The sequence below is a fragment of the Pongo pygmaeus genome, chromosome 11 (genome assembly GCF_028885625.2).
Source record: "Pongo pygmaeus isolate AG05252 chromosome 11, NHGRI_mPonPyg2-v2.0_pri, whole genome shotgun sequence".
Classification (NCBI taxonomy): domain Eukaryota; kingdom Metazoa; phylum Chordata; class Mammalia; order Primates; family Hominidae; genus Pongo; species Pongo pygmaeus.
In genome coordinates this window covers 48,279,085-48,297,939 of record NC_072384.2, presented here as the reverse complement: position 1 = coordinate 48,297,939, position 18,855 = coordinate 48,279,085, and the positions used below count along the sequence as shown (strand labels likewise).

The 18,855-nt window shown below is 43.9% G+C and overlaps 1 protein-coding gene and 1 pseudogene across 1 annotated transcript in view; one reads left to right on the top strand and one right to left on the bottom strand.

The window, feature by feature from the left end:
- KIF5C (kinesin family member 5C) overlaps nucleotides 1–12,197 on the bottom strand; it is a 151,539-nt gene extending 139,342 nt beyond the window's left edge. Inside the window, exon 1 of the mRNA XM_054478001.2 lies at nucleotides 11,663–12,197. Within this exon, the coding sequence (XP_054333976.1) occupies nucleotides 11,663–11,788 (126 nt within the window). The 5' untranslated portion in view covers nucleotides 11,789–12,197. The remainder of the gene's footprint in view (nucleotides 1–11,662) is intronic.
- A 2,833-nt stretch (nucleotides 12,198–15,030) lies between these two features.
- LOC129031553 (small ribosomal subunit protein uS10-like) lies at nucleotides 15,031–17,365 on the top strand (annotated as a pseudogene).
- Nucleotides 17,366–18,855: the final 1,490 nt, after the last annotated feature.

The window sequence follows — 18,855 nt, the reverse complement described above, 5'->3', positions numbered from 1 at the left end:
TTTTTTTTAATTTGCTTTCCCCCAATTGGACTTAGGTTATTGATAGCGGGGATCTTGTCTTACTTATCATAGTAAATCCATGATGCTTAGTACTGAGCTTAGCACACAGTAGACTCTCCATATATCAAAGTGAAACTGAAATAAAGGCAAAAAAAAAAAAATCAGAATATCACATCTAAATGTTAGAGCCGTGCTGTCCAAGAGAAATACAATGCCAACCACAAATGTGAGCCACACATGTAATTTTAAATTTTCTAGCAGACTCCTTAAAAGAAGTACAAAGAAAGAGGTGAAATTCATTTTATTAATAACTTACTTAACCTAACATATCCAAAATACTATCATTTCAACATGTAATGAATATTTTTAAATATTAGCAAAATATTTTACTTTTTGTGTACTAAGTCTTTGAAATTTGATGGCTATTTTATACCTACTGCTTATCCCAATTTGACTACCTGCATTACAGGTGCCCAGTAGTCACGTGCAGCTACCATTTGGACAGTGCAATGTTATTAAGGAAGTAGCTATCAAACAGGTGTATATTTTCCCCCTTTCAAACTCTTTTGGATAAATGTCTAGACCAGAAAATATTGTTTCAAATAGATCCTCAAGCCAGTCTTTACCAAGAGCCATATTTATCAAGAAAATTTTAACAAACACATGAGCAAGCAAGTGCTGTTACTCTAGGATATATCCCAGGGGAGTCTGGGTGTTTTTTCTCCCGCTTGTTTGAACAGATAATTAGCAGGTTGTGTTTTTTAGTGAAGTAATTAATTATTCTGGAACAGCTAACTACTTCCTTCCCTTCTAAAGTCTACTTTACAACAAATATCATATAAACAAACAATTAGTAGTTAGAGGGATTTGATGCTATCATGATGACATTAGTACCAGGGACCCAGTGCCAGAAGCCTCCCCTAACAGCCTCTTCCATGCTGGGTGGGCACGTCTGATCTACATAAGAATAGTGATACTCCAGGTATCCAAGCACCACCTAGGTAGGTCACCCACACCTGTCATCCCAATACGGAACCTGGCCAAAGACCCCGGTGAGGAGGCTTATGTGGAGTCTTCCCATTTCCTTACCTCCCCACCCAACATCTGCAGCCTAACCTATTCTAGACCTTAAGACCAGCCCAGTTGGGCCTGAATCTGTGGAGCCAGCTGAACTTAACCCCTCAGCAGCATTCAGAGAGGAGAGAAAAAAGTCGGCCCTGGAAGCCATCCCAGGAAACCAGACCCTACAGAGGTCAGCCTGTCACAGAGGGCAGATGCAGGAAGAAACTGACAGCCTCACTCGGGATCCTGCCCCCCAGGAACCAGGACTGGGAGAGGTTTGGATACTGACCAGATTGGCATTTGTCCCTGTCTATGGGGCAAGAGGTGGCTGTGAAAGGGGAACAGAAGTCCCTTCCCCCATGACTATCCAAAGTTTCTAATATCGATGGAGTTGTTATGTGCCCAGATTCCCAGGTGAAAATCAATAATCTCTTAGGAGTGAGGTGCCAGACAGGTCGTTCAGAGAAAAACTATGATATAATCTCCTCAGAGAATTGAAGCCGACTGCTTGGCAAAATAAGGCAAAATAAGACCTGGAAATGGGAGAGACCACTAAAAGAGTAAGCCTGACAAAGGAAGAGTCCCACCACGTGTCAATACAGAATTATGTAACGAACATCTTCAAATAAAATGCTTCCAAAATACTATTAGTGATCTGCAGCTCTTAAGAACATACCCTGCAGCCAAAGATGCTAAAGGCATAAATCACCGGGGTTTGTTTTTTATTTGCACTTTTCCTCCAACTCCATCTCCCTTCAAAAGTTTTTGTTTAATGAGAAGAGGAATATGAAACATAAAAAGAGAACTATAAACCTTTTTCGTTAAAGTACTATGTTGTGCTGAATTCTGCTCTCACATATATGCTTTCTCTTCAGCCCTGTGGACGTATTTTCCAGCGTTCAGTTCACATCAAGGACGGGTATGCACTGGCGGAAAAGGTAATATGCAATACACCTAGACACACTTAAGAGGATTGCTCCAAATGTAGTTGATGGCGATCTAATAAGAGAGGGTTCTGAAGACAAATGAGACGCATTTGCCTGTTTCCCTGACACTTACACAAGCTAAGGCAAGGTGAAGCAGCAGCAGGGAGAAGGCCACAGAGCAGGAAGCTCTTTAAATAGCTTTCCAGGTGACCCTGACACACTGGCACTGGTGGATTACAAAGGATAATTCGGATATGACCAGGCCGGGCACGGTGGCTCACGCCTATAATCCTAGCACTTTGGGAGGCCAAGGCAGGTGGATTGCTTGAGCTCAGGAGTTCGAATCCAGCCTGGGCAACATGGTGAAACCCCATCTCTACTAAAATACAAAAAATTAGTCAAGCGTGATGGCATGCGCCTGTAATCCCAGCTACTAGGGAGGCTGAGACAGGAGAATTGTTTGAACCTGGGAGGCGGAGGTTGCAGTGAGCCAAGATAGTGCCATTGCACTCCAGCCTGGGAGACAGAGCAAGAATCCGTCTCAAAAAAAAAACCAAAACAAAAAACAATTGGGACATGGCCATTGTGAGGCGGGATAGGCTGGGAATCTTGGTTAACCCTGATGGCCCCGTGTGTGCTTCTACCACCACACCTGACTCTACACTAGACAAGTCTATCACGGCAAAAGGCTCCTCTTGTTTCAAGGTCAACATGTATGAGCATTTCTTTCTCCTCGCTGGAAATTAACAGTACCTAGCCTTCTGATTTGAACAAACCAACTGCAAAAAGAAAAGTAGAACTGCCTGGGTATTTGATAGTAAGGAATTACTGTTAATATTTTATGTGTGATAGTGTTATTGTGGTTATGTTAAAAATAAAGAGATACATATTGAAGTTTGTGGATCAAAAGATATGAGATGTTAAGATTTTGCTTTAAAGCAATCTAGTGAGGTTGGGGAGAAAGGTTAGGAGAGTATACAAAAAATAAGACTGGCCATTTGCTGATCATGGTTAAAACTGGTTGATAAGTACTTTTTTTATTCTTTCTACTTTGGTGTTTGTTTGAAATTTTATATAATACGTTTTCTAAAAGAGTCTAGGAATCAAGGGGAGAGAGAAAAAGCAGTCCTGTCTAAGGCTTCTCTGAGGGGGCTGTTTTTTTCCTTTCTCAGTTTACCATTGCCCAGAAGATATCACAGGCCATTCAATGTGAGCGCCAAGAAGAAAGGGTATATGCATCCTGTTTTTCTCTAAGACTACAATCTTGGCCTCTGTGTCTGTCTGCCTCCAGAGAGAGATTTAGCTTTTGATCACCTCCAACAAACAACATCCTTTAGGATATTGAAACTGACAAGAGACAGCCCACAAAATCCTATGGTTTACATTGAAAGTCTGAAGGCATTGCCATGTTCCAGATCTGGGGGTTAACAGTGCATGACGAAGCACATACCCTCGGTAAGAATTTAATTTAGCTCGAATATGAAGGGATGCTTTATGAGACAAACTGGCAGCAGTTCCATGGGGTGAGCAGAGAAGTGAGACTATAAAACAGAAGACAATTTGCTATTTCTAAATTGCTCCCTCTCAAAAACTGTGCTGGGTGTCTTAAAATCATCTCGTATATCCTTTTACCCAGTAATCTCAATTCTAGGAATGTATTCTAACAAAATAATTGGGCAAGTCCACAAGGAGGTATGTGGACTACTGTTTATATCATGCCTTTGTTTATAATAGGAAAAACAAACAAACAGAAAAACAAAGGTCCATCAGTAGGAAATAAAGTATTGATTAGGCATATAATGAAATTATATGCAACTTTTAAAATGCTGAAAAGGTATAGTACATTAGACTTCAGACATCAGCATTTAGTTTAGTATACTATACTATTAAGTAAAACAGAGTTTTAAAATAGATTTTATAAAATATCTTTGTTTTAAAACAAAGTGTGTTGTAAGAATAGAAAAGAACTGGAATATACAATAAAATGTTAATTGTCGTGTTTTCTGGTTAGTAAAATTAAATGTAATTTTTTTTTTTTTTTTTTTTTTGAGGCAGAGTCTCGTTCTTTCGCGCAGGCTGGAGTGCAGTGGCACAATCTCAGCTCACTGTAAGCTCTGCCTCCCAGGTTCACGCCATTCTCCTGCCTCAGCCTCCCAAGTAGCTGGGACTACAGGTGCCCGCCACCATGCCCGGCTAATTTTTTGTATTTTTAGTAGAGACAGGGTTTCACCATGTTAGCCAGGATGGTCTCGATCTCCTGACCTCGTGATCCACCGGCCTCGGCCTCCCAAAGTGCTGGGATTACAGGTGTGAGCCACTGTGCCTGGCCAAAATGTAATTTGTACCTTCTTTATGATTTTTTGCATGGTCTAAATTTTCTTCACTGAGCAGGCAACATATTGGGACCCCCACATATACAAAAAGAAGCTATTTTAAGACAATAATAACAAAACCATAAAGATGTCTAAAGGAGGAAAGACAAATTGCCAGAGCTGGACAGAGGTCAAAGTGACAATCCAAGCAAATAACCCCAAACTCTGACAGCCAAGGAGAGTCAGCACCCTTTCATTTTTTTCAAAAGACGTCTTATAGTGAGCAACTACTCTGTTCTAGGCCTTGTTCCAGGCCTTGGAGACGGAAATAAATGGGACACAATTTCCTGCCCTCAAGGTTTTCAGCCTAATTGGAGGAAAGGACAGATTTACCAAATGCTCTACTGGGGAAGGGCAAAGTACAGTGATGCTTAGGGGGAAGGGGCTGATTCCACCTGGCTGGCAGAAGTGGGAGAGAGGGGCTGATCAGAAAAAGTGTCAGAGGAGGTATTGCGGGCTGAGACTCTAAAGGTGAATGGATGCCCTTCCAAAGCTCACAGGCCATGCAGGTGAGCTTTGAGGATAGTCTCCCCAGGCATTTGGGTTGATGTGAGCAGCTGAGGGAAAAGGGATGGGCATTGAGCAGCCTAATCTTCTTGAGGGGGAACAGAAGCACAGATAAAATATGGGGTGAGGGGTAAGGCTAGGGAGTAGGCAGGCCCACAGTATGGAGGGCCTGGAATGCCCCTACTGAAGCATCTGGTTTCCAACCTGAGGGCACAGGGGAACCTCTGAAGGGTCTGCACCTTCCCAAGATTAATCAGCCGGACAACAGTGTAGAGAACTAAGCACTACTGGGCCTTATCTGGATGTCTGCCGTGGACTAGCCACTGGGCTTAGCACACAACGGCCCTAGACAGTGGAGAGTGTTGCTATCTCTATTTTACTGGTGAGAAAACTGGAACTCAGCGTGGTTTAGGAATCTGCCCAAGTTCTCACAGATAAGAAGTGGCAGAGCTCAGAGCTCAGAGTTCATCCTGGCTATCTGACTCACCCTCAGGTTCGGTGCTGTGAAGACACTATGATGAATCTAAAATAGTTTTCTCCCGAGTTCTCCATATTTACAAACAACCTTAAACTCAACGACTCAATTCCTACTAAAAGGAACTTGGTTGACGTGCAGCAAATGGGTTATGGGGAGAGCTTTCTCAGCCACAAAATTAGAATTTTTGAAAAAAAATCTGGGAGAAAGTAAGGTGAGACTGGATCTGTCAAGGGGCTTTATTTTTTTTAACTCAAGAGAAACCATTAGGGAGTAGACAATTTGTTTTTGCTTTTTTTACATAAATAGACACAGGTGGGAAACCTGAGGTAAGGACTAAAGGGAAATCAAAGGTAGGGGGAGGTTTCCAACTGTGAATGGGAAGAAGAGCTGAGAATGGAAAACATCATTAAACGGGAGTCGGGCCAGACAAGCACAGGTGAGGCAGAGGGAAGTCTCCAGTGATACCCAAGTTATTTACAGAAATGCAGAAATTGGCATTTATGGAGTCTTGATTTCAGGCAGGGAAAGGGGGAAAAAAAACCTTTAGTCAAGATACATTTACTAAGCAACTACACAACTACAGTAAAGAAGACAAAAATTTAATTAAAAAAAGGAAAAAGAAAAAGCTACGTGGGAAGATATACACATGCACACACACACACAAACATCTTACGCATGATCACAAAGGAACAGCTAACATAGTCTAGAGCTAAATGAAATATGAGTTTTGCCTTCAAGGATAGTTAGAAATACCAGAAATAGATGAAAACAGTGGGTATTCCAACCAGGAGAATGGGGTGAACAAATGCCTAAGAAATGGTAATACAAGAAGGGTTTTCAGGGGATAGCCAGAAGAGGGCACTAATTTGTGGGGCCAAAGCTAATATTGACATGAGGAAGGTCACCAAGGGAATAGGAGACATACGAGGTAATCAGCGCCTATTGAGCATTTTCTCTGTGCCAGACACTGTCTCACCCCTTCATTTCATTTTATCCAAATGACCCTGTGAGGTAAGTAATTATTATCTGCACTTGCAATATGAGAAAACTCATGCCCAGGAAAGCTCAGCAACTTGAAAAAAAAAAAAAACTAGGTTTTTTTTTTGGCTAGCGAATCTACACTCGGTCTTGTCTCACTCTTCCTGCTACCTCTACCCACCCCATTCACTGACTGTGTGCCTACTGTGAATAGTGAGTGGCCTCAGTGACACACACCAGATTACAGTTCTCTATGATGTTCCCTCAGTCCATGATTTCACAGGGTACATGTGAAGGAAACCACTAACCTATTTCAGGTGATATAAACATCTCTGAATTTAGGGCACAGAGGAATGAAGAACTGATACATCCTGACACTACTAGATTAGAATGCACTTAGACAAAGTGACTAAATAAACTTACGTTGGTTTAAAATGTTACTGCTTTTAGATGGAAATGCAAATTGGTACAACCACTTTAGAAAACAGTTTGGCAGTTTCTTACAGAGTTAACTGTATGGTTACTTTACAACCCAGCAATCCCATTCCTGGATATTTACCCAAGAGAAATAAAAATATATACTCACACAGAACCTATATACAAAGGTTTATAGCAGCTTTATTCATAATCATACCAAACTGGAAACATGCCGAGCATGGTGGCTCATGCCTGTAATCCCAGCACTTTGGGAGGCCAAGGCAGGTGGATCACCTGAAGCCAGGCGTTCAAGACCAGCCTGGCCAACATGGTGAAACCCCATCTCTACTAAAAATACAAAAATTAGCTGAGTGTGGTGGCACACACCTGTAGTCCCAGCTACTTGGGAGGCTGAGGCAGGAGAATTGCTTGAACCCAGGAGGCAGAGGTTGCGATAAGCCAGGGTCACACCACTGCACTCCAGCCTGGGTGACAGAGCAAGACTCAGTCTCAAAGAAAAAAAAAGTGGTATTACTGTGTGTAAATTTGAAAAAATTGTTTTAATGTTATTGCTTTGGAAGACCATTACTGTGGAAAAAAGAAAAGTTTTAAGGTGTAGCCGTATTTCTTCACTTAATCTCTAAAATCCTAACTCAGGCTTGTATTTGGTCTCCAGGGTCTCCAGGCCCCTTCCCCATCCATCCACTGCCAAGAAAGAATCTAAACTTCTGAAGACTGGGGCCACTTTCCAGCTCAGGGTTTGTGGCTGATGTTTTGCTCTGGCTCTTAGGTCATAACTTACGTTCCCTCAGGAGGAAGCACTCATCTTTAACAAGACCTGCTTTCTCAGGACTGCAAACAAGAGAAAAGCCCAATAAGAGGAAAGTGAAGTGTGAAAGTCCATTTCAAAGAACTTTACTGAGAACTCACCATGTCAGAGAGCTTCCATTAATACAGTTGCTTCAAAACCAATACGCAGAACCCAAAGTAATGGATGACTCACCAGGACTTTTAGCAGCTAATGGAGTACTCAGAAATGCTGTAAATCCAATATTTTTGCTGAAAAATTAATGTGTTATGGGAGGGAGCCTCTTTTCTAATCACTTACCCACCCCCACCCTCTACTTCTAGTTCACCATCAGTGTCTTTAGCTCTTCTAATTTTTGCCAAAGCTGAATGCAGTTCTTTCCCAATTTTCTTATATCATTTTAAGTATTATATATGCTATCTTACCAGGCCCACTCAGAGAAACAGCACTTATCTTTAAAATTATTTTTTAACTACTCCCCACAGCCTACAGCCAATAAAAACTCTGTAAACTATGTTAAATATACCAAAGTAAAGTTTCCAGAATTCACAAAGAGATTGATAAATATTTACTAAGTGCCTTCTATGGACAAAGCCCTGGGAAGTATAAAGGAGCAAAATATGCACAGTTCTTGTCTCTAAACATGGCTTACAATGTCATTAGCCATATGACCAAAGCTAATAATAATCCAAGGCAAAAAACTTAGGAGATCATATACAAAACAAATGCTATAGGAGTTCAAAGGGGGGAAAGATTGTGGCTGGTGTGGTCAGGGAAAGACAGCTTTGCACAAAGCTGAAAAACTTCAGGAGTGATGGAGAACATTTCTCCCAGACAGGACATTTTCATAAAAGAGAAATCTAGAAACTCCACCTGTAAAATCTCTTTCTTGGAATATATCTCCATAACAAACAGAACTTTAAGGGAAGAAATGACCCTGGTTTCAAAAACACAAAGAATTTCTGGGATTCTGAATTTGGACTAACAGATAACTCCACCAAAATTCATTCTTTACTTGTCTCTGTTTGAATGTGACATATTTCTGGATGATCTGGGCTTCTTTGGTCATCCACAGTCTGTGCCCCTAGAACTAAGGAAGATTGTGTACATCTCAGACAGTTTTCACTTGCAACTGAGCCATGTCAGCCGGCTCCAATTGAATTGACTTGGGACCATTCTACTCATTGCATATGGCATGATACAGACTGCCAGAACCTTCATTTCCTTTAGTGCCACATTATCAATTAGGAATGGGAAGGATCTTGGCACATGCCAACCCAACTCCCAAACCCTTCAGTATCTGGCAGCCTTCTATTCTGTACATGCACTCACCAAAAGATACGTAAACAAATGTTCATAGCAGCACTAGCCATATTAGCCCCAAACCGGAAACTATCCAAATATCCATCAACAGTCAGTAGACAAATTATAGTATATTCATATCATGGAATACTACAAAACAATGAGGATGAATTTGACAAGCATACACTTAATCCCAAGAAACCACACACAAAAGAGAACATACTCTATGGTTTTATGTAATATAAAGTTAAAAAGAAACAAGCAAAACTAATAGCATCAGAAGTCAGAATCGTGGTTACCATGAAGCAGGGGGATTTAGGGACTGCAAGGGCCACAAGGGGGATTTCTAGGGTCCCAAAATGTCTGTTTCTTAGTCTGTGAGGTGGTTTACAGGGAGCATTTACTTTTATGAAAAGTCATCCAACTGTATACTTATGATAACAGTTTTCTATATGAATGCTTCATTTCAATAAAAAGTTTACCTTAGAAAAGCTGAAAACTGTTGTATTAAAGGATTATAGTAGGATGAGCAAAACTTACTTTACAGTTGAAAAGCAATGTGTATATTCACATCCACGATTTTTATTTAAACTTCTTATTTAATATGGTGACTTGGTTTTAATTTATTTAGCCACTAATATATGTATATTTAGATAAGGAAATATATACTCATAGCAATGTCATATTAAAGAAGGATAATTCTAAAATTAAGGATCTCTGCCTTGCATACAGGTCAAGGAAGATGATTTATTACTTCACTTCATTGGTTCTGGGAGAAGAAGAAGAGGAGGAGAAGGGAGAAGGGAGAGGAGAAAGGGGATGGGGGAGGAGGGAGGAGGGGAGAAGAAAAACTTCTTCAGGCTCTTCAAAACCTCTGGGAAAAAATAGGGTTGCCAGAACATGTTCCAGTACTGCACAATTATTTGTTTAAAAATTGTTACAAGCCAAGGGGCAGGGACTAGATGTCCCCAGTAACTCCCACTCTATCTAAACCACAGCCTGGCTCAGAAAGTAGCAGATCAGGCTGTAGGCAGATACTGGCTGAGAGCTGTAAACCAAATAAGTCACTATCTGCCCCAGGTACTGCCTATGTATATGTCACTAACACTTATCTGCCATTAACTGCAGAATTTCCTTCCTCATCAATAATCGTAGCTTATATCTTCTCTGCAAGTTTAACACTAAACAGAGAGAAAACCCCGCTTTGCTGCCCTCATAGGTCAGCTCGCAGAATGATCGCCCATCTACACAGCGTTTGGAGGTCAGACTTTCCTGATTAATGTGAAAATGGGGAGGTGAGAAGAGGTCGTCAAAGGGAGCAGCCTTTTAAAGCCAGGTACAGGTTAAAGCCCTGAGGCCAGAGCCTTGCCCATGCTCCTCTAGTGTGGAGAGCTCCCGCCTTACAGTACAGCTGGCACCTGCTGGTCCCCAGGGCCCTTCGCTGGGACTGCGGCAGACAACCTTGGCAAAGATGCTGGGGACCGCCCGGGCTGTAAAACGTCGGCCTGTGGCGCTTGAGGAAGGCCAGGCGGACTCCTGCAATACCCTCGGTAAACTGTCACCTGTCAATCACTTGACCTAAATACACCAGCCACTGGAGGAAGGGGAGGAGGGGGTTAGTCGGAGCATGCTCAGTGATCAGGATGACATCACTTAATCAATGCTGGGGACGGGAAGGCTGCATCAGCAGCCTGAAGCAGGCTGCCAGGAACGTGTCAGCGGGGACCGGGAGGCTCCCATTAACTCGGTCCCTCCCCACGCGGCTCGCATACAAAGGGGGCACCATCAGACACACACGCTACGGACAGCGGGCGGGGAAGGGGCGGGGGACCGCGCTGGTTTATTTCATCTGATAGATTCCTTTAAGAACTAAAATCCATTGGTGTTCCCTCCTCCTACCAGCAGCCCCAGCTGCAGAGAGGGAGCTAAGTAGGGGGAGGGGGTCGGGGAGAAAAGGTGGGGAAGGGAGATAGAGAGGGAGGGGGGTCCGAGCCGCACGAAGTAACTTCTGCTCTTGGCACAGTGGGCTACTGCGCTCTGAGCCCCCTCGCCCCACAGATGTGGAAACAGCCTCCTCTCCACCCAGCGTGAGGCGCATCAGAGGGTCTGCAGACATGGGAGGGAGGTCATCCCAGAGGGGAGGGATCATGCCGGGACTCCACATCCAGGGCAGCCAGGCGTGAGAGGAAGGGGGAGACACACCAGGCCTCCAGGGGACACGGAGGCCACCAGTACTCCCCCAACCCTCCGCCTTCCGCGCGCAGAGCAAGGTGAAACACCGCGGGAAGCCGCGTCTACACTGCCGCGGGAGCTCCGAGACGCGGCTAGAAATTTTCCTGTACCGCTTTTTCTTTCTTTTTTTGCTAAGGTCGTGAGAAGAGGCAAGGCGTTTGGTAAATCGAATTGATTCCCAGAAGCATTTGCGGGTTGCAGAGCTCACACTTTAAAGGGGGCCTGGGCACCCGGCTTGAGGGTCACCTGAACACACTACCCACGCGGCGAGGCGAGCGTGGGGAACAATGGGCCCACCCGGGCCCCCACCCGGCGAACAATGGCGGCGCCGAGCCTGTCCTCGCCCCCCACCCCCACCCCCGCCATCCCCGCCCGGCCCGCCGCTCCCGGCCGCCTCTCCACCCTCCCGGGAGGGAACCATAGGGCGGGGGGCGAGGGGTCTCTGGTCAGGTCCCCCCGAGACGCCAGCCCCGCGGGAATGTCCGAGGGGGCGGCCTAAACACCTCCGCTGCGTCTGGGGCGTCGGGGCGCCGAGCTACGGCGCGGAGCAGCAGGGGAGGCAGACGCCCCAGCCACTTACCCCGATCACCACGGTCTCATCGCCTTTAAATTTGGGGATGAATTTGTCCCCGCGGAGGATCTCCGCTTCGTTGAGGGGCCGGAACCGGCACATCACTTTGATGCTGCATTCGGCTGGATCCGCCATCTCGGCCGGCGGTAGGGAGGGGGCGCGGGGATGGGTGGGGGGCCGGGGCCGGGAACGACGAGGGAGGAGGCCGCGAGCTGCACCGCCCACAGCTAGGCCGCCTCCTGCAGCCTCCGACGACGCTTCTCAGCAGGTCATCGCGAGCCCGGCCGGCTGAGCAGCCCCGGCCGCTCCGAGCCCGGGAAGGTGGGCAGCTTCTCCGCTCCGGCCGCTCCGGCTGCAGACCGGCCTGCCCTAGCCCTGCCCCGCCCCGCCCCTGCCCAGCGCCCCCCGGCCCACCTGCCCGCGACCACGCGGCGGGCGGAGGAGGCGATGCGCAGGGAGCGAGCCTCGCCCGGCTCAGACCTCCCGGGCTCCTGCGCGCTCAGCCATCCTGCATCAGCACCAGCGCGCTCTGCCGCCTTGCGACCCGCCCCTCCGCCCCGCCCTCCCCTGGCCCGCCCCGGGACGGTGACGTCACCGTCGAGGTCCGCCCGGCCCCCGCCCGACTCCGAGCGCTGCGCATCCCGGGACTTGTAGTCACTCTACCTGCCGGGGGAAGGACGGGATGCGACCTCCAAGAGCTTGCAAGTCCGGTCTGGCTGCCCAAGCCAGAGACAGGATGGAGGTCATATCCAATATTTCCGGTTAATATCTCTAGATAACTAGGTCTGGATCATCCTGATCCCAAAAGAAAATCACTTGGGAAACAGCTCGCAACAGCCTCTGGGTTTCATTCTTTAACTTTTACCACTAGATAAGGATGGATGTTTGTTCAGAGTTTGGGTTTGATTGGCCTTGGTTTAGGTTGGCACCTAGTGCTAAACCAATCAACCAGAATCAGGGATTTTGTAAGATTATGGAGGAATCCCTTGGTGGGAAGGTTCCCAAAAGAAGAGGGATGGTATTCCCAGACATGGTGCCGGGCTGGCAGAACAACTGAGTGTCCACTCTATTTTTCCAGAACTTCCTTTTCCTCTAAGACCTAGCTCAACCCTCCTTCCTCAGACTTTCCTAGCTCACTAAACACCTATAAAGAGTTGGTGGCCCTCCTTGATGTTCCCCTAATCTCCTGTGCATGTCTCTAGCACTGCACTTGGGCGGTGATATCTGCTTGATATCTTTGTGTCTGTAGCATCTAGCACATAGTGGGCAGCATACTGAATAAGGATTCTACCTTAGGAAGAAGCAATGCCAGAGTGTGAATCCCACCTCAGCCACTTACTAGATGTATGACCCACGGCAAGGTATTTAATTTCCTTAAGACTCAGTTTCCTCATCTCTGTCATTGGAATAATATCATCTTGTGATTTCTGAGGGAATTAAAAGAAATGATGCTTTTAAAGCACCTAGCATGGTGCCTGACATGTATATAGTATAAGCTCTTGAAAGTTAGATGTTATTGGGTGCTGAACAAATGATCATAAAACAAATAAGTTAGTTAATTTTAGGAACACATCTGTTGCTTAAATTCGGGTAATACCTGAAAATACAAGTGTTCTCTGCCTAGCTGAGAGGACAGACCTACTAAAATCAACTGTTATAAGCCCTTGTAAGTAGTACCAGTTTTATTTCATCTCCTCATGTGCAGTGGAAGTAGATTAAAAAGACCCAAGTGCCACCTTCTCATTTGTTTTTAAATTAAGTAATTCTCAGGCTGTGGCTCAGAGACCCGTCATCTTAAATGGTCAACTTCATAATATACTAGAGAGGACAATCCAATTCTCAGTTTCCCTGAGCCCACCAGAAGATGCCCAGAACCTTGTATACACTGGTTTATCTGAGGAGGTCAGGATTATCTCAAGTGGACAGAGACGTGTCTGTGTGTCACTGTGTTCAGTCATCATTCATTCGTTCATCTGTTCATTCATCAGCTATTAACTGAGCAAATGGCATTTGCTGTCACTCTGTAAACTTAGATTTATTAAGTGAACCCTTTTCAAGGGAGATACCGTAGGGCCTCTCATTTGAAGGGAGGTTGCAAAATAAGTCATCGCCCTCAGGCAGCTTAGAAACTAATGGGAGAACAGAGGATGAAGTTCTCAGTGTTGTCTGAGAAGGCTTAATATAGGAAATGGGCTAAGTAGGATTCAAAACAATTGAAAAGGGACACCAAAAGATAGGTAACAGGCCGGGCGCCATGGCTCACGCGTGTTAATCCCAGCACTTTGGGAGGCTGAGATGGGTGGATCACTTGAGGTCAGGAGTTTGAGACCAGCCTGACCAACCTGGTGAAACCTGGTCTCTACTAAAAATACAAAAATTAGCCAGGCATGGTGGCATGTGCCTGTAATTCCAGCTAATCTGGAGACTGAGGCAGAAGAATCGCTTGAACCCAGGAGGCAGAGATTGCAGTGAGCCAGGATTGCGCCTCTGCACTCCAACCTGGGCGACAGAGTGAGTCTCCATCTCAGGAAAAAAAAAAAAAGATAGGTAACAGAAGAAAAAACAGATAAATTTAACTACATCAAAATTAAAACTTTTGCACATCAAAGGATGCTATCAACAGAGTGAGAAGGCAACTCATGAAATGGGAAAAATATTTGCAAATAATACATCTGATAAGGAGTTAATATACAGAATATATAAAGAATACCTAGAACTCACAACCAAAAAAAATATTTAAAAAATGGGCAAAGGACGATGAGCTGGGCTGGATTCCATCTTGGTAACCAAGGCTAATTCTCCCTTGAGTTCTTGGGAGATGGGCCTTTGGTGAGAAGGCTGGTGTCAGTGAAGCACACCTGACGCCATGGAAAAAACTACTTTTAAGGAAATATAGCATCCATTGTGAACGTGGAAAAGTAAAGATAATTCACCATGCCTGCTGTGGCTTTAGTTCCTAAAGAACTCTACCTCAGTTCTTCACTAAAAGACCTCAATAAGAAGACAGAAGTTAAACCAGAGAAAATAAGCACTAAAAGGATTACGTCCATTCAATACTTGGGCCTGCAAACGTCAAAAAAGCCATTGAAGAAGATGAAAGACTCTCTGAGAGCCTTAAACTAAGATATAAAGAAGCTGAAGTCCGGAAAAAACTTGAGGAAAAGTACAGGCAGAAGGAAGCACAGCAGCTACAACAAAAAAGGCAGGAAACAGGAAGAGAGGATGGCAGCACATTGGCTAAAGTTTCTTTGGAGAATGTATTGGATTCCAAAGACAAAACCCAAAAGAGCAATGGTGAAAAGAATGAACAAATGTGAGACCAAAGAGAAAGGAACAATTACAACAAAGGACACAATGTAACAAATTATACAATGATGATGGATAAAAACATCAGCTTGATTATAATGGATGCTCGAAGAATGCAGGATTATCAGGATTCCTGTATTTTACATTCTCTCAGTGTTCCTGAAGAAGCCATCAGTCCAGGTGGGTTATAGTGTAGTAAAGTAGTAAACTGTGTAGTAAGCAGTAAACTGTGGACCTTAATAAATGTTACTACTTAGCATTCAAGCTAAATTTGATAAAGTAGTCTTTTCCTGTTAACCTTTTAAATCTTGCCTCTTTTTTTTTGCGGGGCAGCGGGGGGAAGGTGCGGAGGCTGAGGTGCATTTTAAGAGCAGAGGTTTAAAAGGCAAAAGAAAGAAAAAGGAGAACAGGGCCAGGCTCGGTGGCTCACACCTGTAATCCCAGCACTTTGGGAGGCCAAGGCAGGTGGATCACGAGGTCAGAAGTTCGAGACCAGCCTGACCAAAATGGTGAAACCCTGTCTCTACTAAAAATGCAAAAATTAGCCCAGCATGGTGGCATGCGCCTGTAATCCCAGCTACTCAGGAGGCTGAGTCAGGAGAATCGCTTGAACCCAGGAGGCGGAGGTTGCAGTGAGCTGAGATCACACCATTGCACTCCAGCCTGAGTGACAGAATGAGACTCCATCTCAAAAAAAAAAAAAAAAAAGAAAAAAAGGAGAACAGCTCTCTCATTTTTGAGAGTGAGGGGTACCCAAATGGGACTTCCCTAAATCTTTGCTTCTTAAAGACACACTTTACCCTTTATGAAGGTTGAAGTTATGGATTTCCTAACTTTTGATTTGGCTGTTTTCTCCTATTTGTGGTATTTAGAATCTTATCAAAAGAGAAATGAAGTTGCCTTTTCCCTCTCTCCCCAGATGTTTGTTGACTGATTTTTCCTATTATTTTCTGTTTATAAGTATGTGAATGATATGTACCAAATTGACTAAAATTGTGAACTAATTGAATTGTTTTACATATTGAAATTCCCTATATTATCTGTGATACAGGAGTATCCAAATACTGTGTGTGTGCTGAAAAGAGTACAGTCTCTGATGCCAGACTCTATTCAAATAACTGTCACTTACTAGCTGCATTATTTCTAGCTAGTAACCTAACATTTCTAAGCTCATGTTTCCATTTGTAAAATGGGGATAATAGTAGAACCTATCTTACAGAGGTTTCAGGAGATTTAAATGAGAAACGTTATATACACACACACATTAACACAGGTCCTGGCACAAGTAAGGACTTAATTTAAAATTTTTTCTTTCTTTTTTTGTAAAAAGGCCTTTAACCTATGAAATACTTTAAAGTGACTTGCATGGGTATGTTGCACATTAGAAATCATGATAGTGGCGGAGCTAAACCTCCAGATACAGGGCTATTTTCACTATTTCGAGCATTTTTATATAGATCCTATTACCTCTCTGGGTCTTAGTTTAATTTTAAAATTAGGTAATGAAATCTGTATAGTTCTTGGCATATTGCAGATGCTTGACAAATGTTTGACCTGAAGCATAGAGTGCTTTGTAAATAAGCTGTTTAAAAATTAGAGCTATTAGGCAGGGTGCAGTGGCTCGCACCTGTAATCCCAGCATTTTGAAAGGCCGAGGCAGGCGGATCACTTGAGGTCAGGAGTTCCAGACCAGCCTGGCCAACATGGTGAAACCCCATCTTTACTAAAAATACTTCAGCCAGGTGTGGTGGTGCATGCCTATAATCCCAGCCACTCGGGAGGCTGAGGCAGGAGAATCGCTTGAACTCGGGAGGCAAAGGTTACAGTGAGCTGAGATCAAGCCATTGCACTCCAGCCTGGGCTACAGAGGGAGACTCCATCTCAAAAAAAAAAAAAAAAAAAAAAAAAAAATTAGAGCTCTTTGAGGAAGACGCCGTCGAAAGTGGTGCCGAGCTGTGGTCTGCCGGCTTCTGCTCCTGCTCCTGCTCCTGACTCACTGCTGTTGCTTTCACCGAGGAACCAGTCGGTCAGGAAGCCACACAGCAGCTGTGGCTTTTAAAGATACTGGAAAAACACCCGTGGAGCCGGAGGTGGCAATTCACTGAATTCGAATCACTCTTTATGAGCCACAGCTTAAAATCCCTGGAGGAGGTGTGTGCTGACTTGATCAGAGGAGCAAAGGAAAATAATCTCAAAGTGAAAGGACCAGTTCAAATGCCTACTAAGACTTCGAGAATCGCTACAAGAAAAACTCCTTTTGGTGAAGGTTCTAAGACATGTGATCATTTCCAGATGAGAATCCACAAGCAACTCATTGACTTGCACAGCCCTTCTGAGATTAAGCAGATTACTTCCATTAGTATGGAGCCAGGAGTTGAGGTGGAAGTCATCATTGGAGATGCTTAAGTCAACTATTTTAATAAACTGATTACCGGTTGTTAAAAAAAAAAGGCCAAAGGACTTGAAAAGACATTTTTTCAAAAAAGATATACAAATAGCCGATAAGCACATAAAAAGTAGGCAATATCACTAATTATCAGGAAAATGCAAATCAAAATCACAATGAGATACCACTTCACACCCATTAGAATGGCTACTACCAAAAAAAAAAAAAAAAGAAAGAAAAGAAGTGTTGACCAAGACATGAAGAAATCAAAACTCTTGTGCATGGTTAATGGAATGTAAAATGGTACAACTGCTATGGAAAACAGTATGGTGGTTCATCGAAAAATTAAAAATAGAATTTCCATATGATCCAGCAATTCTACTTCTAGGTATATACCCCCAAAAAGATTGAAATCAGGTACTCAAACAGGTATCTGTACACTTGTGTTCATAGCAGCAGTATTCACAATAGCCAAAAGATGGAAGCAACCCAAATGTCCATCAACTGATGAATAGGTAAACAAAATGTGGTGTATATATGCAATGGAATATTATTCAGCCCTAAAAAGAAGTTCCAATGTATGCTACAACATAGATGAACCTTGAAGACATTATGCTAAGTGAAAATAAGCCAGTCACAAATGGGCAAATGCTATATGATTCCACTTATATGAGGTACCTAGAGTAGTCAAGTTCCTGGGACAGGAAGTAGAATGGTGGTTGCCAGGATACGGGAGGGAGGGGGAATGGGGAGTTATTATTTAATGGGTATGGAATTTCAGTTCAAGAAGATGGGAAATATTCTAGAGATAGATGATGGTGATGACTGCATAACAATGTAATCATAGTTAATGCCACTGAACTGTACACTTTAAAATGGTTAAAATGGTACATTTTATGTTGTATCTATTTTACCACAATAAAAAAAGATAAAAGAAGTAAAAAACCAAAAAGAGGTGTTTTGGTTGTTGAGATTATGTGTTCTCCCCTTCTCCTATTGCATAGGAAGAACGTGGTTTGGAGAGTTGTCCCCAAATCCAAGAATGGGTCTTGATTAGCCTCAGTCAAACATGACCACCCCATTCTTTTTCCCAGTGATTGGTTCAGGGATGAGCAAGATAAATGTCAAGGAGACAGAAAAAGTTTGCCAAATTTTTGGAAATAAATTGTGTTACTCTGCCTTTCCATCTCCAGCTGGAGGATAACGTCCAGCTCCAGTTGCTATTGGAAATACTCAATGACTTCTTGGAAAACTAGACCAGAGATGAAGCCAAAGATGCATATGACAAAACCACGAGACCAAAAAACCTGGGTCCTTGGTGACATGATCAAGCCACTGGGATCCACCAAAACCAAAGCCCACTGTGTTCTAGACTTCTTGTTCATGAGCCAATAAACTTGCCTGTTCTTTAAATCTTGAAGGTGGAGGACAGCAAGAGTCACAGTGCAGGGATCAGGTTAAGTTTACGTGCCCAAAAACAGTGAGGAAACCTGAGTGACTGGAGTGGAAT